At 51.0% G+C, this 26,624-nt stretch overlaps 1 protein-coding gene across 2 annotated transcripts; it reads left to right on the top strand.

Moving 5' to 3' along the window:
- Positions 1-3,762: 3,762 nt before the first annotated feature.
- Positions 3,763-20,963, top strand: AMER1 (APC membrane recruitment protein 1). Of its 2 annotated transcripts, none has more exons than XM_053274202.1 (2): positions 3,763-3,842; positions 10,459-20,963. In XM_053274202.1, exon 2 carries the CDS (start codon positions 10,534-10,536, stop codon positions 13,945-13,947), a length of 3,414 nt encoding a protein of 1,137 aa, XP_053130177.1. In that variant the 5' UTR covers positions 3,763-3,842; positions 10,459-10,533; the 3' UTR covers positions 13,948-20,963. The 2 variants fall into 2 exon arrangements, with proteins under 2 accessions (XP_053130177.1, XP_053130178.1); XM_053274203.1 differs by lacking the exon at positions 3,763-3,842 and adding an exon at positions 4,392-4,501.
- Positions 20,964-26,624: the final 5,661 nt, after the last annotated feature.

Raw genomic sequence — 26,624 nt, 5'->3', positions numbered from 1 at the left:
GTACTAGCTCACGACTCTCCTCTCCTGCCCCGTTGTTAAGAACACGCCAAGGAGGAGGATGGCTCTACACCCTGTGAGCACACCCAGCCAGCCACGTGGCATTGACTTAGACGTGGGTCCATCTCCTTTGTGGGTGGATATTTGCGGCTCAAAAGACCCTTCCCTTTCTGTCAAATGACTTCACAGGGGTACCATTGGGGGATTCTTGCCTACAGGCCCAGGGCACCTCCTGTACAGCCATCTTGTCCTCATCTCCGGCTGAACGAGTGTCGCCTTTTCAGCAGGTCTTTGGGCTCGTGTGCTTTTTCTTTGCAAAACTCTCCCCGGCTTGCAAGCAGCAACAGCCCACAGCACCATCTGTCCACTTCGCCTGTCGTCTGCCTCCTCCAAGCCCATCAAGATCTTTCCCACACCCTCGTGCTCCCCCTCTGCACTTTTGATTACTCCTGTGGAAATTGGATGGGTTTTACAAGGGATGAGAGTGATGCAAATCAAAGCGGACTTGAGGCTGGTTACCATGGCAAGCAGAAAGATTTACAATCTGGAGGAGGGACAAACCTATTGCTCGAAGAGCGGGCCACGGGTGACCTTCCCCACCACGCCACCCTGCTGCATTTGAGCTGCAATTTTGTGATACAAACAACTCAGAACTGCAGTGCCCGTTACAATCCTGTGACTAGCTTCTGAATAGGGCACCCCATGCAACTGGTTTTGCTTGTGCCACAGATGCAACATCTGGGTGCAACGTCTTCCTTATGAGGCATCTGGGGCTCTTTACCTTGGAAAAGAGGCAACTGAGGGGAGACAGGATTGAGGTGTATAAAATTATGCATGGAGTGGAGAGGGTGGACAGAGAGAAATTTTCCTCCCTCTCTCACAACACCAGAACCAGCGGTCACCCCATGAAACTGAAGGTTGGGAAATTTAGGACCGACAAGAGGAAGTACTTTTTGACACAGCGCATAATTAATCTATGGTTGCCAGATTTTGTACTTTTAGAAATGCAAATCTCTCTTTCCAAGCTGCCTCTTCCTGCAGAAGGCAAAAGAAACGGGAGCTTGGGACACCATATCTTTGATCCCGGGTGTGGGAAATGAGCCAGGTGGTTGTTGCTTTTAGAAAAGGGACCCTGCAGCGAAAGGGTTAAGCATACCCTCTGCCACTGTGGAGATCCAATTTGGAGACCCCTGCAGCTGGATTTCAGATCAACCAAAATTGGGATCTTGTTCACAAGTCTCTCATGCCATATCTAATTTGGCTCTCAGCTACAAAGCTTCCTGGGTGATCTTTTGGCAAGCACTTCTGTCTCAGCTTAACCTACCTCATAGGGCTGTTGTGAGCATTAAAAGGTATGCCTTGGTGGACTCTGCATGCTGTGCTGAGCTCTTTGGAGGAAGGGCGCAACACACATGAAATGAGCAAGCAAGCATGCTGCATTACGGACCTGAGGATAGCCTTCACTTAGGATTCATTCCAGAATTATGATGCACTGGAAACCAGCAGTGTTCCCACCCCCCCGCCTCCCACCGCACACTTATTTATGTATTTATTTATAGTTGTATACCACCTCCTCCAAAGACTCTAGGGGGTGAACAACAATACCAATAACAATTTTTTAAAAAATAAAGGTCAAACACCTGGTGAAACAGGTAGGTCTTAAGGCCCTTAAAAGCAACTAAGGAGGGGGCTGAATGAATGGGGGGGGGTTCCCAAAGAAGAGGGGCGGCCACAGAGAAGGCCCTCCTCCCACATGACTGATCTATGGAATTCTTTGTCATGGGACGTGGTGATGGCCACCAGCTTGGATGTTTTTAAAAGAGGGTTGGACAAATTGCTGGAGGACAGGTGCCTACTAGTCTATCAGTGCTTGCTAGTTTGGTGGTTAAAGGCTACCTCCAGCCACAGAGGCATGATGATACCTCTCAATACCATGCGCAGGGGAGCAACAGCAGGGGAGAGGGTACTCCTTCATCTCTTGCCTGTGGGCTTCCCAGAGGCATCTGGTGGGCCACTGTGGGAAACAGGATGCTAGGCATTGGGCCTGATCCAGTAGGGCTGTCCTTATGCTCTTAGTGTTGGCATTGTGTTCATAGGGATTTGGGCCGGGTATCTGTGTGGGGATACACAGTGAGGGTGAGCTGGGGAGTGAGACAGCTGTGCTGTTGGCCACCCTAATTCACTAGCCACCTACCTAAGCCTGCAGTTGCCTCCAGACCTTTGCTGGAGCATCATCTGGCCTGCTCTGTTATTACTTTCCAGGCTCACATCTCTTACCTGGAGCTGTCTGGGGTCCTGGCCCTTGTCTGATTCTTGCTCTGCCTTAGAGCTGTCCGAGGACTGAACCCCTCTTGGGACGTTTGCCTTCACCAGAGCCCAGCCTTTGTGGAAACCCTGGCTCAGCTAACCCTGGCCTGGCTTGGAACAGGATGTCACCAGAGTCCGAGGGAGGCTTAACGCAGGAGCAATAGGCTGGAGCACACCACTTTTTTTCACCACAGGGGGATGGCCATGGGCCCTTTGATAGCCTAGGTCTGCCAGCCTGTGCCAACCCCTGGTGCTGGCTGAGCACACAGGATCTGGCATGCATGCAGACAACCAAGTGACCGGGCCGGGGGCGGGGCGCTATCTTGCCCAGCCCTGGAGATGTTTGGTAATCTGTGTTATCCTGCCTCAGGGCAAGAAGTGCTTTGTGGCTTAGTTTGCAGATGCAGCAGAATGATGGCACTATTTCAGGATGCAGGTGGCAGATTTCTCCACGCTTCTGCATGTACAAAATATATTGCTGTGAGCAAAGCAGAGACAAAAGCAAGGAGAAAAATCCTAGCCCAGTCCACCCGCTGCGGTGCTGAATTTCTGCTTGCAAGGAGCTTTCAAGAACACTCTCTGAAGTAGCTCTGTTTATTCCCCCACCGCAGATCCTGACCACCTCATTGGCCTCCTATGTTCTCTAGGCCTTGGCAAGCCTGAGCTACAGATGTGGGTTGGAACAGAGCTGTGCAGGGATCAGGGAAATCTGGCCTGCTCCCCAGGGGCAGCTTCTTGAGCAGTGGTCTGTCTTCTCAAAGCAAATCCCCTTTCCCTCCCTCCTTCCAGCACAATTGCCTTACATCAAGGGATTGGGTGGGGATGCAGCAGGAAATCCCATTCCTGTATTTACCTGAATTCAAGACTAGGCTTCTCCCCCACCCACCCCCACCCCGTTTTTGATGTTAGAAATCAGGGGGTCATCTTAAATTGAGAGTCCTCTGCCTTTTGGGTAAATATAGGTATAGGCTGTATTTAATCTCAAATTTCTTGCCAAGGGGCTCGTCTTAAATTCGGAGTGGTCTTGTATTCGGGTAAATTAATTTCGGGTATTTTCCATGGGGCGGCTTCCTCCCAGGAAGCACGCACGCACGCGCACACGATGCAGAAACAACCCCCTAGAAGAAAGCGTGTGCGCATTGCAGCGCAGCGATCGGTTTACTCAGGAGCAAGCCCCCCCCACCTCCTAGGGCAGCTCTGGCGTTCCCAGCCAGGATGGAGGCACGCGCGGGGTGCCGGGTGCCCAGCCCCTGCTCCTCCAGGAGCCGCGCAGGGGAGTGCGCCCGCCGCACGCATGCCTTTTGCATTTCAAAGCAAGTTGCGCCGGGGCGGGCGCCGCAGAAGCCGGCGGGAAGGGCTCCGCCTCGGCGCTCCTGATTGGCCCTGCTTCCTGCCCGTCCGTGCAGGCGCCAGCCGGCCCCGCCTCCGGTTGGTAGTAGCCGCTCCCTCCTCCTGCTTTCTCCTGGGGGCGGCCAGCGAGAGCCCGGACTGCTGCCGCCGCCGCCGATGCTGCTGCGGGTGGGCGCCGGCCGAGGCGGGTGAGTGAGTGTCGCTGCGGCGGGCAGGCTCCGCTCTCCCCCCCCTGCGAGCCCCCAGCCTGGAGGAGCTGCAGCAGCGGGAGCAGGAGCGACGCCTGCCCGTCCGTGCCCGTCTGTCGTCGGCCCGCGCACGCGTGTCTGGGGGGCTTGCCTGGCCGTCTGCATGCGCCTCCACGCCCCCCCCCCACCCCCCGCCAAGGCCTGACGCTTGCAGGCAGCTCCCTGGCCGGGCAGCAGCGGGGGCTGCAAGGAAGGAGCGCGGCGGCCCGGCGGCCCCTCTGCCTGCCCGGCGACTGCGGCCTGCAGGAGGAGGCGGCGGCGGCGGCGGCGTCGTCCCCTCCCGGCTGGCTGGCTGGCTCCCTCGGCTAGGCCGGGCGCCCCGCAGCTTTGTTGTGGCTGGCGGAGGCTGCCTGCCCGCCCCTGCTGCTGCTGCTGCTGCTGGGACAGCCCCTCCTCCACCCCGGGCCGGGCAGCTGCGCGCTCCCGGGCAGCCCCTTCGGCCCAGCGACCCCACCGCAGTCGGGGAGGCAGAGGAGGGGGGTCGGTGCATTCAACTGACGCTCCCCTCCTGAGCCCTGTTGCGGAGGGGGCCGGTCGAGGAGTCTCCAGCTCCAGCCGGGGATGATGGGAGGTGTAGTCGAACAGCAGGAGTGCTTCAGGTTGGCCACCACTGCTTGTTTTGTTCCCCGCGCCCTTTTCCCACGCTATGTTGTCACGGGTGCAGAGTTAGATGCGCAAAGGAGACAGACCTGTTGCACACGTGCGCTCCTCGGAACTGGCGGCAGCTGTTTCGGAGCATGCACCCGGTCACAGGCCTGGATGGTTGCCCTGTAACCTCTGGCAGAGCCCTCCGGGTCCTGTTGACTTCAGCCGGGCTTCCTCCTTTGAGAAGACATTTGGGTGGGGGCTTACCCGGAGGCAGAGAGAATCGATGCAAAACTGCTGGAACCAGAATACAGCTAGCCTAATAATAATTATAATAATAATTTTAAATTTTTTTCATTAAATGTAACAGCTTACAAATGCCAGTGCCTGTTGGTTTTCCCAGATAATAGAGTATTTGCCTTTATATTCTCATAATGGTTAGAGACTTCTTTCTTTTTTGAGAGAACTAAAAAGTGAGGAAGAGACCTCAAATTTTCCAAAATGAAGGTGTCAGACTTTCTTCGCCTGGCTGCACCCTGCCTCCCCGATGCCCCTAACCCTACACACACCCATATATGTTTGTCCACAATTCTGGGCTGGTGGTAGCTGTTTTCTATCGCTCATTTGCCATGGGCACATTTAACTTTTGCCTTGTAAAAATGCATTTTAAAGATTTGTTTTTCCTCTTTTTAAAAGCCCTGATTAGTTGTCTCTTATAATTGGCACACGCATCTCCTTGGCTTAAGAACGTAGAAAGCTGCTTTCTACAAAATCTGTCCCTTGCTCCATCTAGCTCAGTATTGTCTACACTGACTGGCAGCAGCTCTCCAAGGTTGTAGGCAGGAGTCTCTCCCAGCCCTACTTGGAGATGCTGCCAGGGATTGAACCTGGGACCTTTTGCATGTAAGCAGATGCTCTTCCACTGAATTATGGTCTCATCCCCATGGAGATGGGAAATTGTGTAATAATTTGATGTATCATTGTTATGCTATCACATACTTGGCTCTTTATAAAGTGTCTGTGTATGGGTCTCTGCCCTGAGGAACTTACAATGCAGAAATAAGTGCAGAGAAAGGAGGAGAAGAGGGGGCAAACTGAGACACTGATAAGCAGTTGGGCTTCGCCCAAGGGAAAACCAGCAAGAACTGCTGGGAATATTGCTAACCTGCACATTTATATTTCCGTAGGAGCACTAGCTGCAGTCATAATATTTTGCTGATATTTGTTTAGAATATTTATATGCCATTTTTGAATGCAAACATTTTCAAAGTGGCTTACGTAGCAAGGAGAGGAAGAAGAAAAAACAAACAGTTCCCTATTCCAAAGGGCTTGCAATCTGAAAATGACAAAACAGACACCAGCCACAGCCACTGGAGGGGTGTTGTGTTGGGGCTGGGCAAGGCCACTTGCTCTCCCCCTGCCAAACATAAGGGAGCCAGGACTTGAAAAGGTGCCACTTGGCCCAGTTTTTAATGCATTCAAACATATCTTTAACTGGCTGTGGGGGTGGAAACATGACTGCATTCTGGTTTGGAGTGTATGGTCTGTAATTTGGAGCTCCCACCGAGACCTCTTGTCAATTACTCATTTTCCTGGGCTGCCACTTTGAGGAAGGGAGTGGGGGACAGATGGCCCTTGGATCCAGACACCATCCATTCAGAGTGGCATGTAGGCAAGTCCCATTACTGCAGCTGCACTCATCCTGACTGACAGCTGCGGGAGACAAGCATTTCCTCTTCGGGGGAAGCATGTATCTCACAGAACATAGGAAGCTACCATATACAGAGTCAGACCCTTGGTCTGTCTGGCTCAGCATTGTCTACACTGACTGGCAGCAGCTCTCCAAGGATTCAGGCAGGAGTCTCTTCCAGACCTACCTGGAGATGCTGTCAGGGATTGAACCTGGGACCTTCTGCATGCAAGCAGGCAGGTTCTCTTCCACTGAGCTATGACTCATCTCCTCCTTGACCCAGGAGTTTCCATTTGCTGTACCCTGCCCCCAACAAACTGAAGTACTTTTTCACACAATGCGTGATCCACTTGTGGAACTCTCTGCCACAGGATGTGGTGACAGCCAACAACCTGGATGGCTTTACGAGGGGTTTGGATGACTTCATGGAGGAGAGGTCTATCAATGGCTACTAGTCAGAGGGCTACAGGCCACCTCCAGCCTCAAAGGCAGGATGCCTCTGAGTACCAGTTAGGGGAGTAATGGCAGGAGAGAGGGCATGCCCTCAACTCCTGTCTGTGGCTTCCAGCGGCATCTGGTGGGCCACTGTGTGAAACAGGGTCCCGGACTAGATGGGCCTCCTTGGGCCTGATCCAGCAGGGCTGTTCTTATGTTTTTATGAATTCTAGTTCTTCTGTTGGAAGCACAGTTCAGTTTTCACCTTACTAAGTGTGAGGATTCCTTAATATCTGCAGTGGTGTGGTGGTATAGGAACAGGGGAAGCTGCCATATACTGAGTCAGACCCTTGGTCCATCTAGCTCAGTATTGTCATCACAGACTGGCAGCAGCTTCTCCAAGGTTGCAGGCAGGAATCTCTCTCAGCCCTATTTTGGAGATGCTGCCAGGGAGGGAACTTGACTGTAGTCCTCGTGGGTAGTAAGTCTTCGCATGGGAAATTTGGAAACATTCCCAGTGTGAAAAACTAGAGAAGGTGGACTTTTCCTGGCCTAAAGATGGGCACTTTAGCTTTGCCTACTAAATTCCTAACATGTTACATTGCCTATGAAAGACGCAGGAGTCTTTTTTTTATTTTTTTTCTAAGTGGCAACCCCAGTAAGGTCTGGCAAATCAGAACCCTGGCCATCCTCCCCTCCCCAGCAATGAAAACTGTGTTATTAAGTTGCTTGCATCGAAAAGCAGATGTTCAAAGCAAACTGCCGAGGTTGGCATTCTCTGTGAGCAAGATGAGCTCATGGGTGTAGAATTTGTGTGCGTGGCTGATCACGACTGCGGAGGTAACCCAGTGGAAGGCTGTTCCGTTGTAGCCCTAGGAAGGGTCCACCCACATGACGTTCTCTTAAAGCTTGGCTTACTGAGAAAACACACTTTCTCTCAATCCAGAGGGGTGAGGATATCGCAAACCCACTGATGGGGGAGTCGCTACTTCCAGAAGCTTGCAGGGAGATTAAACTGGTGGAGAACGTGGGAGATTTATGTCGCCAGGCTCTCCAACTGATCCCATTGGGAGTTCTTGGGACTGGGAAGTGTGAGGGGTGGTTTTTGCCTTGAACATCAGGCCTTCGAGTCTGGGGTCCTGCAGAGAGGCATGCACCAAGGGAGGAGAGCTGGTCATGTGGTAGCGAGCATGAATTGTCCACTTTGCTAAGCAGGATCATCCACCTGCAAATGGTATCTGCTATAAGATATTCCTCTTAGGGGATGAGGCCTTCGCTCAGTGGTTAGAGCATCTGCGTGCATGCAGAAGATCCCAGGTTAACTCCCTAGCAGCATCTCGAGGTAGTTTTGAGAGACACATATGACTGAAATCTTTGAGAACTGCTGCCAGTCAGTGTAGACAATACTGAGCTAGAAGGACCAAGCGTCTGACTCAGTTTGGCAGCTTCCTATGCTCCTAAGAGATGTTGAGCAGGACTCCACAACTTTCCATGCCCCCAACTGAATGTAGCTCATTGGCCCCGTACGGCGGCCCTCCTGGTCAATAAACCTGGTTTGATGCCAGACGGAGAGGTGGGTTTGTTGAGTACATGATGGGCATCAGTGTGGGGCTGGTGAACTGTGTTTGGTGGGTCACAATTTGGACCAGCCGGGTGTAGAACAATCTACACTTCTATAACCCTCAAACCAAGGATTCTCAAACTGGGGTCCCCAGATGTTGTTGGAATACAACTTCCATCTTCTCTGCCTTTGGCTGTTGTGGCTGGGGGAGATGGGTGTTGTAGTCCAACAACATCTGGGGACCCCACTTGGAAAACCCCTGCTTTAAACAATACTGACATCCCTGCCTGGGCTAGGTGGTCATTTGGAACAAGGATTCTCAGTGTTGCGTCCTCAGATGTTCTGGGACTTCAGCTCCCATAATCCCCAACCAAAGGCCATTGGGGCTGGGGGTTATGGGAGTTGGTCCAATAGCATCTGGAGACCCAACATTGAGAATCCCTGATTTGGAACATCATAACTGTGGGGCGCATGTGGTCACACAGGTGACCAGGTGCCCCAGCGAAAAAGGGTGGTCGCCACCAGCATGACTGCACTTCTGAGTTGTGCTTGGAAGCATACTGGTAACCAGAGATGATCCTGAAATATCAGAGTAATGTGGTCCCATTGGTCAACCCTCATAAGCAGTTGGACCACTGTGTTCTGGACCAGCCCAGAGCACGCTTCTCAGAGGCAGTTGCACGTTGCAGTGTGGCCCAAGCATTTTATTTATGTATCTATCATATTTATATGCCACCTACCATGTGTATCCCTAGGCAGTGTGCATAGTTAAAACACAACAAATATAGATGAAACAGTTTTATAAAGCAAGCCATTTAAAAGCATTTACATAGGAACATAGGAAGCTGCCTTATACCGAGTCAGACCCTTGGTCCATCTAGCTCAGTATTGTCTACACAGACTGGCAGCAGCTTCTCCAAGGTTGCAGGCAGGAATCTTTGTTGGCCCTACCTTGGAGATGCTGCCAGGGAGGGAACTTGGAACCTTCTGCTCTTTCCAGAGTGGCTCCATCCCTTAAGGGATCTTACAGTGCTCACACATTCATATGCAACCAGGGCAGACCCTGCTTAACTAAGGGGACAAGTCATGCTTGCTACCACAAGACCAGCTCTCTTCTCCATCATTTGCTGATATAAAGCAAGCCATTTAAAATGAATGAATTACAAGCCAGAGAAAACAGGCACATTTTAAAGGTCTATTTTTATTTTTATTTCCCCATTTTCCCATTTATTATCCAGCTCTTCCTTCAAGGAGCCCAGAGGGGTGTACATGATTATGCTAGAGAGGAAAGCTGGTCTTGTGGCAGCAAGCATGACTTGTCCCCTTAGCTAAGCAGGGTCCGCCCTGGTTGCATATGAATGGGAGACTAGAAGTGTGAGCATTGCAAGATATTCCCCTCAGGGGATGGAGCCGCTCTGGGAAGAGCAGAAGGTTTCAAGTTCCCTCCCTGGCAGCAGCTCCCAGATAGGGCTGAGAGAGATTCCTACCTGCAGTCACAGGGCCTTGGCAAAGGGGTGCAGGAGGGGAGACAGAATTCCCAGTAGATGGTGGAGCAATTTGGGTTTGAAAATAAATATGTTGGTTCATGCACGGGTTCAGATCTCAAACCTGCAGTGGCCGGCTCCCTTCCTGGCCCAGGCTCCTGTGTTTCCCAGCAGTTGTGTGAAGGGGAGAAATGAGTTAATGCAACTTTCTGCCATCACCACATCTCTCTGTGGCATGCAGTTAGAGACTCTTGCCTCCCGCTCTCAGTGGGCTAGAATTTGGGGGCAATAAATGAAAATGGCTGGCAGGAGATTTGGGGAAGGCCAAATCTGTAATTGTAATGAATGTGTGGAACTCACTGCCACAAGGTATGGCGATGGCCCCTGGCTTAGAGGGCTTGAAAAAAGAGGGTTGGACAAATCCGTGGATAGGCCTGCTCCAGCTATTAACCGTGATGATTACACAGAACCTCCATGTTCAGAGGCAGTATATCTTTGGATACTAGTTGCTGAGGAATAGTGGTGGGAGAAGGTTGTTTGCTCTCAAGTCCTTCTTGCTGGCCTCCCAGGGGCATCTGGCTGGCCCCCTTGGGATACAAGACTAGAATGACCTTTTGGCCTCATTCGGCACAGTTCTTGGTGTGTTCTTTTGCAGCCGTTAAAGGCACAGGAGCCTCAGACAGGCCAGCGGTTGTGGGCCTAGGCATGCTGGTGTGCAGATGACCCCCACTGCTTGTGAACAAATGCCTAGTATCGATATGCACCCACACCGTTCTCCCTTTGTGCATTCCTCTTTTTTAGACTGGCCACCCGCTGAAGCATGTTGAGGAAGGCTGCCGCGAGGGTCATCGCCTTCAGCTGAATCGGCGCGCCAGAATGGCTGCTGTCGAAGCCGCCGGCCTCGAGGAGAAAGCCGAAGCCCGGCCGGCCTCGGTCCTCTGCAGCCGACTCGGAGGCAGCCACCAGCCGCTGCAGGAGAACGGGGCAGCAGACCGCCTCTCTGGACAGAGCGATGCTTCCTTTGCCGTGGCGGAGCCGGGTCAGCCGCCGGCCCCCGCCAGCAAGCTCAAGAAGACGGCCTTCAAGCTCTTTGGCGGGAAGCGGAGCATCTGCACCCTGCCGAGCTTCTTCGGCGGGAAGAGCAGAGGCCAAGGCAAGGGGGCCTCCAGAAAGGGGCTGAGTAAGAGCAAGACGCATGATGGCATCAGCGAAGTTGGGTGCGAGGGGGCAAACGCCGGGCGCCTCCGGAGCCCCTCGGGTGGCGGGTCGGAGTTCCCCGCTCCCCAGCTGCCGAGCTCGCAAAGCGCCCTCCTGGCGACGGAGGCCAGCCCTCGGGCCGGTTTTGCCTGGCAGTCCGCCTCTCTGTCCGGAAGTTCCGAGGGCTTTGAGAAGAAGCCCACGGGGGAGAAATCCTTGTCCCTCCCCAAGCCCAAGAAAGGGCTGAAGGGCCTCTTCAGCAGCATCCGGCGCCACCGGAAGAACAAAGCTGCCAGACCCGAGAGGACCCAGCTGCAAGAATGGGCCTCTGCCGACGCCGTGGTTGAAGAGCGAGCCGAAGCGAGCCGGCAGGTGGCCGCCGATACTCAACAGTCCCCCAAGAAGGGGAGTCTGCAAGGCGTGGCGCCCCCTCCTGAATGCGGGGAGAACTTCCACACGGAGGCTTCCTCTGGGACAGCAGCTGGCCTTGTGGAATCGGGAGAGATGGACCAGCTGCTGGCTCGTGAAAGTGGTTCCCGGGATGCCGTGGTTGGGGCGGCCAGCAGTGAAGGCTCTCGAGGAGCGGATCTGCACGTGGATGACGCCCTTGGTGCCGGTTCGCCTTATGGCAGCTTCCCTGAAGCTCTCCCGCCAGAGTACCCAGAAAACGACCCTCCTTCTGTACCCTCTGGGGACCAGCTCAGCTTGATGTTTGGCGACGTCACTTCCCTTCAAAGCTTTGACTCCCTCACTGGTTGCGGAGACGACATTGCCGAGCCAGATATCGACAGCATCACCGAGCGTTCCACCTCGGCGGAGCGCGGCCGGGAGGCAACCAAGCGAAGCTCCTGCCTGGTGACCTACCAGGGTGGTGGGGAGGAGATGGCCATGCCCGACGAGATAGAGGAGTATCTCCAGCAAGTGTGGGAAGGCGCCATCAAGGTGGAGGCAACCTACGAGCCGCGCCTCCACAAAGAGCTCGTGAAGAGCTGCGAGCTTCAGGGAGTGGACGGCGGCCAGCTGGAGGCCCGTGTCTATGCCGAAGGTACCAGGAACGACACGGATCTCTTGACTCCGCACAGCGACCAGCAGGAATCGGCTCCCAACAGCGACGAGGGCTATTACGACTCGACCACTCCAGGTCCTGAGGATGAAGCCGGGGACGGGCTTGAAGAAGTCAAGAAGGACCGCCTCCCAAGGGACAGCTACAGCGGAGATGCACTTTATGAGTTCTACGAGCCTGACGATACCCTGATGAGCCCTTCTCACGGGGGCAAGCCCTGGTTTGACAGGAAAGTGTCGCCTCCGGAGATCTTCGGTCAGTTCTTGGACTTTGCCCTCCCTGACGAGAAGGACTTGGTGCGGATGATCAGGCAGAAGAGTGATGGGATGGAGACGGAGGAGGAGCGGCTGGCGGCCATCCAGAAGCAGCTGCTGTACTGGGAGATGCAGAGGGAGCCTGTCTTGAAACATCTGGATCTGCTTAGCCAAGAGCAGCATCCTAGCGAAAAGCAACCCCTTGAATGTAAAACAAGAGCGGCCAATCTGATTGTCCAAAGCCCAGGTTGCCTTGGTTGTGAACCAAATGCCCCTTGTGCTTTGAAGAGCGGCCTAAATGCCGGGGTCCCATCAGAGGATCGGAGCTGGAAGGACTTTCCGGAGATGCTGTGCCCAGACAAGCATCACCGCGCCACTTGCGGTCCCAAAGCACACAGCAGTTGCCTTACTCAGCTCATGGAAAACGGCTCTCTGTTGGATTCCGATCTGGAGCGGGCGGTCCTTGAGTCCTGTACGCTCAGTGGCTTGGCCCTGGAAAAATCCGTGATGTACCCTTTCTACAGAACTCCCGGCTACCGCAGTTGCCCTCCAAGCGAACGGTCCGGCAGAACCGAACCTGGCTTCGGGGAGCTCTGCCCGGAAAGCGAGCGTGAAGCAGAGCAGGCGGTCAACTTCTCTCAAGCGCTGGTGGAGTTCACCAGCTGCGGGACCCTCTTCTCCAGCCTCTCGGAGAGCTTGGGGAGCTCAGACTCAGAGTCCGCGTTCACCCAGAACCTTCCTGCCCTCCCAACCATGGTCACGTTTGACATTGTGGATGTCGAACAGGAAGGGGAAGGCGAATGCGAGCAGCACGTCGAGATGAACACGGACGAGGATATCGCGGCATCCTTCGAGGCCTTTGACGATCGCTACCTTCGGAAAGAATCCTTTGCGGAATGTGATGAGAGAATGTTCCCCGGGTATGCTCCCGGCTCTTTCCAGAGCAGTAACTGGGGGGTTGCCAGCCTCCCCCGCTGCCTTCGGCTTCAGGAGGTGAGCCCGTCTGCCCCAGCGCCGCTGCCCCTCTGCCGGAGAAGCCGCTCCCTCGACACCGAGAGTCTGGAGTTTGAGCTGGCCGGCGGGCAGCTCTCCAAGAGTGGCTTGAAGCCCTGTGAGCTGTGGTCGAAATGGAGCGGCTGCAAGAAGGACCCCGTTGGCCAGGAAAACGCGCCTTCTCCGGAAGAAAAGGAAGGCCGTGGGGTCCTTTCCTGGCCAGGGCTGCAGAATGCGTCGTTCGGAGAGGAGTTTTCCGTGCCGGACGCCAAGCCTTGGGACTGCCATCCAAGCTCACCAGCCTTCCGGGGCATGTGGGGTGCTTTGGAACAGCCAGACGGAGAGCCGTCTCTCATGCCCCTTTCCAAGGAGACGTCTGGGAGACATCCGAATGACGGAGCCGCCAACCCAGTGCTTCAAGCTGCCGGACCGGTGGCCAGACCATCCAATCTGCCTCTGCAGAATCCCATCGTGTCCCCGGAGGTGTCTGCCTCTCGCAGGCACGGTGGGGACCATGTAGCTACAAAGCTTGTTTGGGTCCACCCTCTGGGAGACACAAACGCTGCTGGATCTCTCAGCTTGGGCTTCCCTTGTTCCCCTGAAAAGCTAGCAACGTGCCAGCCCGTGGGCATCATGCCGGGACTGCCCCAACTTCACAGCCACCACGCTGACGCCTTCGAAGAGGAGGCCGAGCGCTGCGGAAACTCTGAAGCCGCATGCTGGAAAATGTCGTCTTCTGCCAGCTGTCCGAGCGCCACAATGAATGTAACAATAGCCAAATAGCTTAGCGGGGAAGAGTTAAAGGGGGGTTCTCATGGGTTTGGGCTCCCAGGGCCTGGAAAGGGACTTCTGAAACACAGCAGAAAATTGGCTTTGATTCAGCATTGGGGGTAACAGTTTAGCAGAGGGAGTCGTAGCATTGCCTGCTGGAAATTCTGCTCTTCCCCCAGCACTGCTGATGGTGCTCCTTCCCAGGTTAAAGGCAATTTACCCTTCTGTGATGTGGAAACTGGACATTACCCAAAGGAAAGGGTATCTGTTCCTGTGCTCTGGGGTAAGACACAGAGAGCTCTTGAAATTTCCAGATTGGTTTTCTAGGTAAAAGAGGCCACAACATTTCTTAAAGCTATGTGGGGGTCAAGACTGTTGGTTGGTTGGTTTTTTAAAAAAATGCGATTGTAATTTTAAAGATCAGAATGTCTTGCCTGTGATTAAAAACGGGTCCTGGTTCTTTGTTTAAGTTGCTCAGAAAGAACCTTTGCCTTGGTGGCATTTGAAGTCCTCCATGAATAGGTCGCACATCAAGGGGGGTGGGAGTCGAGGGGCAAAGCTGAAGCAAGTTATTTGAATCCAAGTTATTTGGATTGGATGGGGCAAGTGTGACTGGGGGAGTTGAGAACCCCTTAAAATGTGTTATGCATCCACAAATGGTGCTAGAAAGAATCACAACAAAGAGCTTGCAGATCCACCCTTTTTTTTTGGTTTTAATCCAAAAGTTATCTGCTTCCTACGGTGTCGCTTTTAAAAGCTTGAATTCCATTATTTGCGTGTCACGACTCAACTTGGTTCAGCGGAGTGTCTGATGGAACAAATCTTCCCGTGTGCCCCCCCAACGCTTGAGATGCCGTGAGCACAGCCACCAAACTCGTTATCCTGGAAAGCTTGCCTTCTGGCTGAGGTGTTGGCGAATCAGGCCTCTGAGCTCTGGCTTAACTTGTTTGTGTACTGGGCTGCCAGGTTCCTTGTCGGTTTGCTTTAAATAAAATTTTAAAAAGCTCTAAGTGGGTCTGTGCTTGCAGTTCGCAAGACTGGCTTTAAACCGGGAGTAGGCAACCAGCGGTTGACTGGCAATTCCCATCATCCTCAGCCACAATTTATTGTGACTGAAGATGATGGGAGTTGTAGTTCAACAGAGGCTGGAGAGCCGAGGTTCGCTATGCCTGCTTTACTCTGTAGTTTGGAGTGTGAACTGGACATCTGTTATGTTCCTGCCCATTTGGATTTGGCCCGAACCATTTTGGTGCCTAACGTGGGGGAGTCAGAATGAGCCACCCACACACTAATTAACATGGGACACAACCCACCAGCTCAGGACGGCAACGTGACTATTGGCCACTGTGGCAGGGGATGACGAGGGCCAGAGTTGTGCAGCCTACACCAGGAGGTGGTTGTGATCCAGCATGTGTAGCACAGGCCAAACCCCTCCTCGAAGGTGGGCTAGAGCAGGGATTCTCAACGTTGGGTCCCCAGATGTTATTGGACCTCAACTCCCATAATCCCCAGCCCCAGTGGCCTTTGGTTGGGGATTATGGGAGTTGAAGTCCAATAACATCTGGGGTCCCAACGTTGAGAATCTCTGGGCTAGAGGCTCTTCTGTATAACATTCCCTGGCCTGTTCTTCTTGGCTATGGCTAGCGACTGTTTTGCCATCCCAAGAAATGTAGGATGTTGCCTGTTGCTCTTTCTGTGCCTTCCTCTCCGGGCCACTAACTTGGTTTTTAGAGGGGAGACAGAATCCTTTGTATGGGATGGTATTTAAATATTGGCTTAAAGATAAGCATATATGTAAGACTGGCCATACATGTTTGGTGGAATGTCTAATGGGCGGGAGACTAACCAAAAGCCCAGATTCTCAACTCCAACAATTTTGGGATGTTTCCATTGTTGGCCTTGAGTTCAGGCCTTGTGACTCAGCAGTCCAAATGCCAAATTTGGTGACTGCCAAAGGGATCTGATAAAGCTTTTTGCTCCCAGTCAGGACCATCTAAATTTGGAGGGGTGGGGGAGAGACACACTTGGCAGTTCACCTTATATGGGCGGTTGGGCGGTGCGCTGTGATCAATCTGGTGAGTCATGAGTTATGCTGGCTTCCTGCATTTGATCTCTGTCTTGAGTTGCTGCTGCTCTTAAACCAGAATTGTCAATGATTGCACTAGATACATCATGGACAGGTTGTCAGAATCGTGGCCTCTCTTAGCCATGGATTTGTACTCATGAATTTGTGTGTTTGTGTAGGTGAGAGGTTTGTTTTGATTCCTCCTTTGGAACACGCCACCAAAGACATCTTGTGAAGCTTTGTTGTGAAATGGTGTCGCTTTCACTGACATTGTTTTGGTAATGTATGTATATAAAAAATCAAGAGGAGAACTCCAGTGCTCATAAGAACATTTGTCTACAAAAGTGTGTTTGGGGCATTTTGGTTGTACATATTTAATTGAAAGATTTTTTTTAAAAGAACCACTTAATATACTAAAGTGTACAAACTATTCCGCTCTGCCTTGGTAATCTGACCTGCTTCCAAAGAATTTCTTGATTGTGTACAGCTTCTTTTTTATAATAATAATAATAATAATAATAATGGCAATAAAATTCAGCCATCCCAGGTCCTTGGGAAGGACTCGATGTCTGGATAAAACAAACCAGTCAATAACATCTGTCTGACTGTGTAAATAAATAAATAAATAAATAATCTTTTAATCTGATTTGGTCTGTGGATAAGAACAAATGATTGGCATTTGGAAATACTGGCAGCACTCTGAGGTGTACAGGTACAGTCATTCACGCAGGTACAGAAATATACTTCCTATCTGTACTATGCATTTGAAGGGCCTGTAAGGAACTCGGGTACAGTCATATCCACACACCCATGTACGAGTGTGCAGATATCTGTATACTCATACAGCATAATGTTAGGGTTAGGGTTTGTATCTTGTCGGGCTTGTATCTTGAGATGAAATGGCATCTTAATGGAGCCTCAAATTCCATTAAATGCAGGAGAACCTCCATTCTTGTGGGGGTTCCATTCTCCGCTACTACTTCAGATACGGAAACCTGAGTAATTAGGGCAGTGTAAATCCAGGAGGTTCCTGGAGGTCAGGAAAGTGTCTAGAAAATTGGTTAAATGGCCCTAAAACACAGGGGGAAGTGATCTATTGTGCTCTGCGGCTCCCCACAGCAGTCCAGAAAGGCCTCCCTAGAGGAGAAAATCGGCCAGAATTTGTGGTTTGGGGGCTTTTTTTTAAAAAAAAAAAAGAGGCCTAAAATGGCTCTCAATCTCTCCTGAAGACAAAATGGCGGCTGGAAATTACTTCCAAGGTCATTTCTGGCCACCCCTGACCTGTGGATATGTGGGTTTAACCTCCCCCCCAATGTATACTGAGGTGAGGTGTCCATTTCCCGACTGGGGATACACAAAACCGCAGGTACTGGACCTGCAATTAACGAGGTTCTCCTGTAGTTCAGTTGGCAGTTGCCTTTGGTAGTTGATCTTTTAAGAGATGGCTGCATGGTTTTTGCAACTACCTTAAATAAACATTTGCTTATAAATATTTCATGCCATGATTCCATGAGTACCCAGAATGTTGGGGGCAATATGCTAAATCATTGTAAACCGCTTAGAGAGCTCTGGCTATTAAAGCGGTATATAAATGTAAGTGCTATTGCTATTGCTATTGCTCTGTTACAATGACCATTGCAGCACAGTCGGCATTCACAATTCTTCTCCTTTTCTCACAACACTAGAAGCAGGGGTCACCCCATGAAACTGAAGGATGGGAAATTTAAGACTGACAAGAGGAAGTACTTTTCACACAGCACATAATTAATCTATGAAATTCTTTGCCATGGGATGTGGTGATGGTGGCCACCAGCTTGGATGGCTTTAAAAGGGGCTTAGATAGATTCATGGTGGACAGGTCTATCAATGGCTACTAGTCTGGTGGCTATAGGCCACCTCCACCCTCATAGGCATGATGCCTCTAAATACCAGTGGCAGGGGAGCAATGGCAGGAGAGAGGGCATGCATATACCTCTTGCTTGTGGGCTTCTTGGAGGCATCTGGTGGGCCACTATGTGAAACAGGAAGCTGGACTAGATGGGCCTTGGGCCTGATCCAGCTGGGCTGTTCTTACGTTCTTATGTACAGTGGAGTCATGCTTGTGCAGCCTCCTCCAGGAAATCCACGCAACCCAAGTTTGCACACTTGATCCTACAGGTTGATGAGAGAGCAGACTTCTGCCTTGCCCTTGGTTCTCTAGAGCAGGGGTTCTCAACATGTGGGTCCCCAGATGTAACTGGACTTCAACTCCCATAATCCCCAACCAAAGGCCACTGGGGCTGGGGACTATGGGAGTTGAAATCCAGTAACATCTGGGGACCCAACGTTGAGAATCCCTGCTCTAGATGGTGCCAGTTGTTTTTGGACTGTGTTCTGTGCAGCCACCACCATTTGATTCTTCGTCCACAGACGCACTTCCAAATTCCGGTGAGCATAATGGCACCCAAATGGTCTCCAGTTTGTGCTCACCCAGGATTGCTCACTTGGGTCAGATTACCAGGCAGAGTGTCTACATTGCACCTGAGATGTTTCTTTTTTATACGCATATAAAAAGTCCAGCATTTATTTTTCTATTGTTTGGAGGCGTCTTCATTTTCTATACATTCATGTGTGTGTGGGCGGGGGGGATCTTATGGGCTGTTTTCCTTTAAACATGCGTATTTTAAAAGAAAGGTGCAGTTTACAGTTCCGAAGAGAAAATACCGACTGCTGCTTACACGTGTGCAATGGAGGTCGGTGGGTTGAATGTGCTGTTAACTGTGTCCTGGAGGTCATTGTTCAACTCGGTCCTGGTGGTTGTCTTGGAAGGATTCAGCCTGTGTGCCCTTGTCACTCACTCACTCACTCTCTCCTTTTACCTGGGCACGGATATACCTTGATGGTTTTGATGAGCTTTTGTAACCCTTGTCACGTGCTGTCCTGGTGTTTGGGGTCTTGCCATTTGGGGTTTCTGGTTTGCAAACTTTTTATTTCCCTTGCAGGTCTTCTTGCTCACTGCTTTAAACTAGAAAACTGTTTGATGCCTCTTTCTCCTTTGGGCCAGTCAACTTGCTTCCCGGGTAGGATGCTTCTCCTCTGAAGTTTGAAATCAGGGGCAAACAGTGGTTCTGCCTGAGTCTTCTTGCATCAACTCCTCTTCCGTTCTTCTGGCTTGCAGTGCAGTCCTTTGTAAGTTGATTCAGGAAAAGTCCTGTTGTGTTTGATGTGGGGCTCACTCCCTGGAAAGAGTGCCTAGGAGTGTAGCCTCAGTGAATATCTCATCCCTGAGATAGGTGTGGCTCCGTGGCAGAGGATCTGCTTTGCACACAGAAGCTCCTGGGTTCCAGCCCAGGCCGCTGGCAAAGATTGCTGTCTGAAACCTCGGAGGAGCTGCTTCCAGTCAGTATAGACTAGCGGATCCCAACCAGGGGGCCTCCAGATGTTGCTGAACTACAACTCCCATCATCCCCAGCCACAGTAAATTGTAGCTGGGGCTGATGGGAATTGTAGTTCAGCAGCATCTGGAGGCCTCCCGGGTTGAGAGCGGTTGGTGTAGACAGTACGGCGCTCGATGGCCCAGTGGTCTGGCCGTATTTCCCAGGCAGCTTTCTGTGTATGTCCCAGCCTTGGGATGGATGTGTCTTGTTTGGATGTTGGTTGGTTTTTAGAGTAAGACAGAAGGCAGGCGGCCGTCTTCCTTCCCTGGAGGTCTAGTGTGCTGGTGCTGCTCCAGTCAGGAACAGTCAAATGCGTCCTGCTGGTTCCACACTTTGGGCCATGATGCGAAGGGAAGAGGTAGCTTACTCAGCCCCAGCTTGGCCATGTAATAGCTCTTGGTGGCCCTTGCCAGTCTCTTGGGTGTTGAGTGCGCCATCATGGGTTAGTGGAGGAGTTTGCAACGAAGCGTCCAGATGAGAGCCACACCTGAAGGCTGCCAGGGCCCATGTTGCTGGCCTTTCCCCAGGGAAGTGGGGAGCTCTGATAAAGAGGCTGGGCAGGAACTGGAAAGAAGGGGACTGCTCTCTGATTCCCTGCGGACCTGAAGTGCCCGACTCAAGTCAGAGCTGTCTGCGCTCCTGTTTTTGGGATGGCCTGTGGGAAGGGAGGAAGTGGCTGTCGTCTGCTAAGCAGCAGTTGGTTAAAGAGCTGGGGACGGCCGCTGGGGTGGGAGGGAGTCCTCCGGTGCAGCTCTGCTTATCAGACTGAGGTGCCTCCTACCTTGCTCTTTACTCACAGACACTCAGAAAACAAGAGTGGGCAGGACCACCTTTCCCTAATTAGAATCATGTGAACCGGCCTATTGTATTACAACTGCGGTGAGGGTCTATTGGCCAGTGCCTGTAGGATAGAGAGGGAAGTGGTCTCATTTGCCCTGATCCAGAGAAGCGATCCCTGCATGGCTCTCCGCCTCTGGATCAAGAACTGGAGGCACACAGCAGGGGTGTGAGTATGTGTGCATGTGCACACGGAGGTTGTCCATCTTCATGCTTTCTGTGCTGATCCACATCCTGGTGCAACTGTCCACATATAACTAGACACAACTGGAGCTGCATTAGGGCAGTTACATAGAAGTCAACCTTTTACCAAAGATCCAGCATAGGCCCAAGTGACTGTCGCCAAACGCCAAAACCGGTAACTTACTTTTGCTTCCAGCTTTTGTTCGGAATCATTCCTGCAGAGGTCAATATGATTTCTCACAAGTACGTGGCTTCAGAGTTGTGATGTACTTTAATCACTGCCAGATGCAGGATTCCCTTGCTCTTCACGGTGTGTGTAATTTTCTACTTAAATCTGGGCCAGTTTTTGCTCCTCTGTCCCTATTGCTCCTTCAACTAATTGCTTCTTCTTTTTGCTTGAATTTCCTTAATTTTGGTTTAGTTTTCATTTGATATTAAAAGTTTTTAATGTGTGTTTCTGTGTTTCACAATTGAATGTCTTTGCTAAAGTCTAATGAATAAAGTTCAGGGGTTTTTTTTAGAGATCATCCTCTCTCCTTGGTGTCTTGTGGCTGTTTTTCTATCCTCTGCACGGATCCCATGTTATAATTCCTAATGGGGGGAAATGGGTCTGGGAAGTTAGATGCAGTGAGCAGAAGAGCTTTGCTGTGGCTTCATCTCTCTGCCTAGAAAGACTTAACACTATGCCCAGCAAGCACCTGTTTATTCATCGGCTACAAGCAACAAATGCTCAAAGCATTTGGCACAGAAAGTCCATTTCAGTTTTAGGCACACCTTTGAACCACCTGCTATCATAATCAAGCACCTCTTGTTGCAACAGCTGTGCTGCTCTGATAAGCAACCTGAAAAGGAAGTTTTCTCTCTCTAGGCCGGTAGTTGCCAAGGAACGGCAGGGTCCAAATCCAGCAAGTTGGTTGTGACTTAAAGCTGCAGTAACATGCACATGGGTCGTGAATCTGTGACCTCCTGTGTGCAAGGCTTGTGCCCTGTCTCTGAGCTATATGGCCATTTCCTTTTGGTCACCCACATGGGCATCTGGTGGGGGCTGCAAGAGGGGACTAGTTCGCCCCTTGGATTGAACCAGTTCTCATTGAATTCAATGGGGTATACATCCAGGGAGACAGTATAGGATTGCTGACTCCCCACCCCCCGCCCTCGAAAAAAGTCCTGTGGACATTTATGGCCACCAGGTCTGCTGTGAGCCACGTTGGGCATTCCAGGCATGGCCAGGAACCTTCTATCTGGCAACCTGTTTGCAAGCAGGAAGGTAGCACTGCATTCTCTTCTTGGCCATTCATCATGTGGTGAGCTGCTATGATCTGTAGCGGGCATGACCCAAACATTGGAAGAGGTGCCTGTTCTGTGATAGGGCCCCTTCCTTGCATTCAGACGGTCCCAGGTTCAATCCAAACTCCGCTGCTCCTGTGTGGTTTTTCTGCTGCCCAGAGATGCCACAAATGCCAATTCGTGCCTCTCGTATTCTTGCTTGGTTAGTCCACAAGAACGAATGGGCCTCCACTTCACACTCACAATTTGCCAAAGCGGATTATTTGTACGGATGTGGCCATAGCTCAGTGCAAGCAAGGAGCAACTGCTCTGCCTGCAGAGGGCCCCAGCTGAAATCTCTGGCAGCATCTCCAGGAAGGGCTGGGAAAGACGTTTCTCTTTCTGAAACTCGGGAGAGCTGTCGCTGGTCAGTGTAGACCAGGGATTCTCAACATTGGGTCCCCAGATGTTATTGGACTTCAACTCCCATAATCCCCAGCCAAAGGCCACTGGGGTTGGGGATTCTGGGAGTTGAAGTCCAATAGCATCTGGGGACCTGACATTGAGAATCCCTGGTGTAAGTAACACTGAGCGGGAGGGATTTGTCAGCCGACTTGGTATAAGGCACTGGTTCCCAACCAGGGTTCCCTCTAATGGGGATTCCCAGATGTTGACTACAACTCCCAGAATCCCTAAGCAAAAGCCATTGGAACACAGGATTCTGGGAGTTGCAGTCAACAACATCTAGGAATCCCTGCTAGAGGGAACACTGTTCCCAACCAGGGTTCCTCCAGATATTGCTGAACTACAACTCCCATTATCCCCAGTTACAATTGATTAGTTCTGTAATATCTGGAGGAACCCTGGTTGGGATGGAACCCCTGATATAAGGTAACTTCATATGTTCAGAGAAACTACCAGTATTGCCTGGTCACCAACGCAGAGGGGCCAGAAGATTCAGAAGGGCCAGTGACAGACACTGCAGAGTTGCTGGATTGGGGCCAGGGCACTGAACCCACGTCCAAGAACATGCTGAATCGGAGGCCAAGGCAGGTAGACCACTAGCTCCATTCAGGACTTGAACAGCCCTCCTATCTAAACTGAGTGTAGATTGCAACTTCACAAGGTGCATTTTTGCTTGATGGGTGTGGTGTCTCCTGCTGTAGGAGAGAGACTGAATTCTTGGAGGTATAATCGCTCTTTAAGATGTGACAGGCTAATGAGTGAGTTTTGCTGGCCTGCTTGTCAAGGAAACCTATTAATAGCACTGGTGCTCCATAAAGGTGTTGGGATCCTGGGTTGCATGGGAAATGCAGTTCCCATGGCCCCGGATACGGCTGTGCAGGCTGACGGCGCTGTCCATGACCTGCAACGTCATGCCCTCTAGCCGTTCCTCAGCTCGATGAGTTAGGGTCGGGGTGGTGGCCAGGGCTGATGATGGGTGTGGGATGGCCAGGAGGCCTCTGGGTCCCACGGAAGAGTGCCATTATTTCCCCACACCCACTTGCATGACAGGATGGGGAGGAATTGGACACAGGCAGAGGCAATTCTGGCCAGTTCTGGGGTCTCCTATCTGGCAAGCTCAGGCTTCAGCCTGATGTTGGAACTGGGCCCGAGACTGGCTTTTTGGCCCCCAATTGCTCTTTAGCTTTTGGGGTGAGGCTCTGCTCTGTTGCTTAGTGTGGGGTTCATGACAGCATGCCCATTTATATGGAAGACCCTCAGCATATTCAATGTTGTACACATACAATATATTAACACAAGGGGTTCCTCGCCTTGGGTCCAGCTGTTGGACTACAACACCCATTGCCTACAGCCACAGTGGCCAACTGCTGCTGTGGATGATGGGCATCGTAGTCCCAAAACATCTGGAGACCCAGATTTGGGTCTGCATTAACAGACTGAAATTTTAGACCTTAAGGAGTCTAAAATAGATTCATACGGATGGTGAATTAAGGTTTTTTTAGCAGAGTGGACCTCACTGGAATCGGACCTAGTTCTGGGGGAAGGCCATCCATGTTGAGCTCTGACATTATGGCTCAGACAGAGCTTGTTTGCACAGGATACCACTGAGCGGGCTGACACTCCCTGTGCTTCGCTAGCTAGTGACCACGCTGCTGGTTTTAAGCGGCTCTCTCCTTAAGGGATTTCTGAGGTGACCCTCTTCTTCTTGGCACCCACTGGATATATCACAGCAGCCAGTGCTGATTGGAGGACACCAGATGTGTGCAGAAGCTGGTCCCAGGCAAAACAGCTTGAGCATCCAGATTAGCAGACGCTCAGCTGGCCTCCCATCTGTGTGTTTCATCCATTTAACGTCATCCCAGAGTGGGTGTTGTAATCAACGGAAGGGGGAAATCTTGATGCATCCATTTTGCTCTCTTACACACAGGCCAGTTCCGTCTGGTACTTGAAAGAAGCCAGAAGTAGAGAAACGTGAACATTTCAGTGCAGGATGAAGACAATAGAATAGGTGAGGGCCTGTTTTAAGCTGGCTTGTTTCGTCTTGTGCTCTTTTACTTCAAGGCAAGTATCAAGATGTACGAGAGGGTGGGTCAGGAGCAGTGTTCCCTTGAACAGGGGTTCCCAGATGTTGTTGACTACAACTCCCATTATCCCCAAACAAAAGCCATTGCCACTGGGCATTCTGGGAGTTGTAGTCAACAACATCTGGGAATCGCTGTTTGAGGGAACACTGGTCAGGAGTGATGAAAGCTCTTTGTTCTTATTCTTAGTCTAAAGGCTTGGAAGCCCAGACATGACCACCACTACACTGTTGCAAAGGTTCTCAAGCATCGGACTACAACTCCCATCATCTCCAGCCACAAATGCCACTGTCTGGGGATGATGGGAGTTGTAGTCCGGCAACATCTGGGAACCCCAAGTTTGAAACTCTGCTCCGTCGGTGATGTTACTAGTAGCTATGTGTTGGTCATTGCTCACCTCTAGAGCTGGATCAAGACTTTTATGATGTCCAGTGGGAGTCATTTTTCCTTCATATTCTGGGGTCCCCATCCTCAGTGTTCCTCTCAGTTTCAGGGTTTTCCCAACTTTGTGGTGGTGTTTCCTTACAGAAACTACCTCCTTGATGTATTGTGTTGATCTTCTAGGGCAGGGTTGCGCCATCTTGGTCCTCCAGCGGTTGTTGAACTGCAACTCCCATCATCCCCAGCCACAACTTCAGCTCCCGTAATATGCAGTCACCGTGGCTGGGGATTATGGGAGCTGGAAGTTGTGACTGATCATGCTGAAGAAGGAGACGGAGACGGCCTTGCACTAGGTGGTTGGATACTATTAAAAATGACACTGGAATGACCATGGTGGAATTGGAAGCTGTTCATGGTGGAAGCTGTTCAAGATAGGACAGCATGGAGTGCATTGATCCATAGAGTGACCGAGAGTCGGATACGACTGAATGGATATAAAGAAGTTGTTCTGGCTGGGGGTGGTGAGAGTTGTGGTTCAACAGCAGCTGGAAGGCCAAGATTGCCCATCCCTGTTCTAGGGAAAGAAGTGGAAAGAGACAATGACCCAGCGTGCCTCGGACAGGAGTTACCATGTCGTCATGCTAAGCAGGCCTTAAAAGCATTAGAACTAAACAAGCGTAACCTGTTTTGACCTCATTTGCTTTAAAATTGACTGGTGGGCAGCAGTCACGAAACGGGCAGCACCTGACACCAGGTCAGAAGTGGGGGGCCTGGGTAGAAAGATAGCCCTCCTCTTTGTCCCCTGGGCCCATGTCAGTGATGAGCAATCTGTCTTCCCACATGATCTAATTAGAACTAATTCAATTTCAGAAGCGGAGGGAGGAGTGAGAGGAACAAGGGAGATGGCCGAGGGGAGGGTTAGGGTAGACAAGTAGACAAAAGTGATTGACACACAGTTATGGCTCTGGTTGGAGGAAGCCAGTGGTTAGAAGAGTAACCCGCTGTCAACATTCAATGCAGAATTGAACTGGGTAAGGAGCCAGCTTCTCTGCAGTGGAGGAAGGGGCTGTGTGGGAGATACAGTGGCCCAGCCCGTTTCTAGTTCTCCCCCCTGCCCCCATGATTTCCCCCCAAATATTCATTCAAATGTTTTTCAGAAAACCAAGCTGTTAAAAATATCCCCGATTACTTTCAGTCGTCAACAGGAGATGGATGCCGATTTCTGAAGACGCCAGTCCTAGAGAGCTGGAAACTCTAGTAGGAGATGAAAGGTGGACATGTAGAATCACATTTTATCATATTTTCTTGTGCAGTTGCATCTTTATCTTGCTTTTGTCAACCACTTTGGGACACAAATGTCAAAAGCGGGATATGCATTTAAAAAATAAAAGTCAAATGCATAGATTAAAGGTTTAGTTCCCATGAAATTAATGGAGAGTTCATGGCGTCGGTATTAAGGCAATCTTTATTCCTATCTATGACCAGAACTTAATAATTAGAAACACCGCAATTCATTCTCCCTCTAACACAGCAACTTGTGTCATAAAATTATTCCATGTGTTCTATATATCCAATATAACCCATTGATATCTCTACTTTAAAAATAAATAAATTACAAGCAGCTAATGGTGGGGGGGCTTAATTCATGGCGAACCTCACATGCTGCTGCACAAAATTTGGCAACACTATAAATCATAGATACCTATTTGGGAGAAGAAATGAAGGCATCAGTATCTATACAATAGTAACCGTCTCTAGATACTCAGTCTGATTTTGTTTGTCTAATCTTCTAGTGTTTTAGAATAGTAGGTATTCAATAATTTATTATTGGATTTCCCAAAAGTTTTGTGTTTTTGTGGGGGCTGAATGTCTCCCCCTGCCCCACCGAAGTTTCTTAACTCAAAATTAACTCCTTTGCCCATATTTGCGCAACCCCCACAAAAAGAAAAAAAAATAAAGAAAAATCCATCTGGATCTGAGAAGACACCACACATT

Source organism: Hemicordylus capensis, chromosome 11 (assembly GCF_027244095.1).
Source record: "Hemicordylus capensis ecotype Gifberg chromosome 11, rHemCap1.1.pri, whole genome shotgun sequence".
Taxonomy (NCBI): domain Eukaryota; kingdom Metazoa; phylum Chordata; class Lepidosauria; order Squamata; family Cordylidae; genus Hemicordylus; species Hemicordylus capensis.
This window is presented reverse-complemented; position numbering and strand designations above follow the sequence as displayed.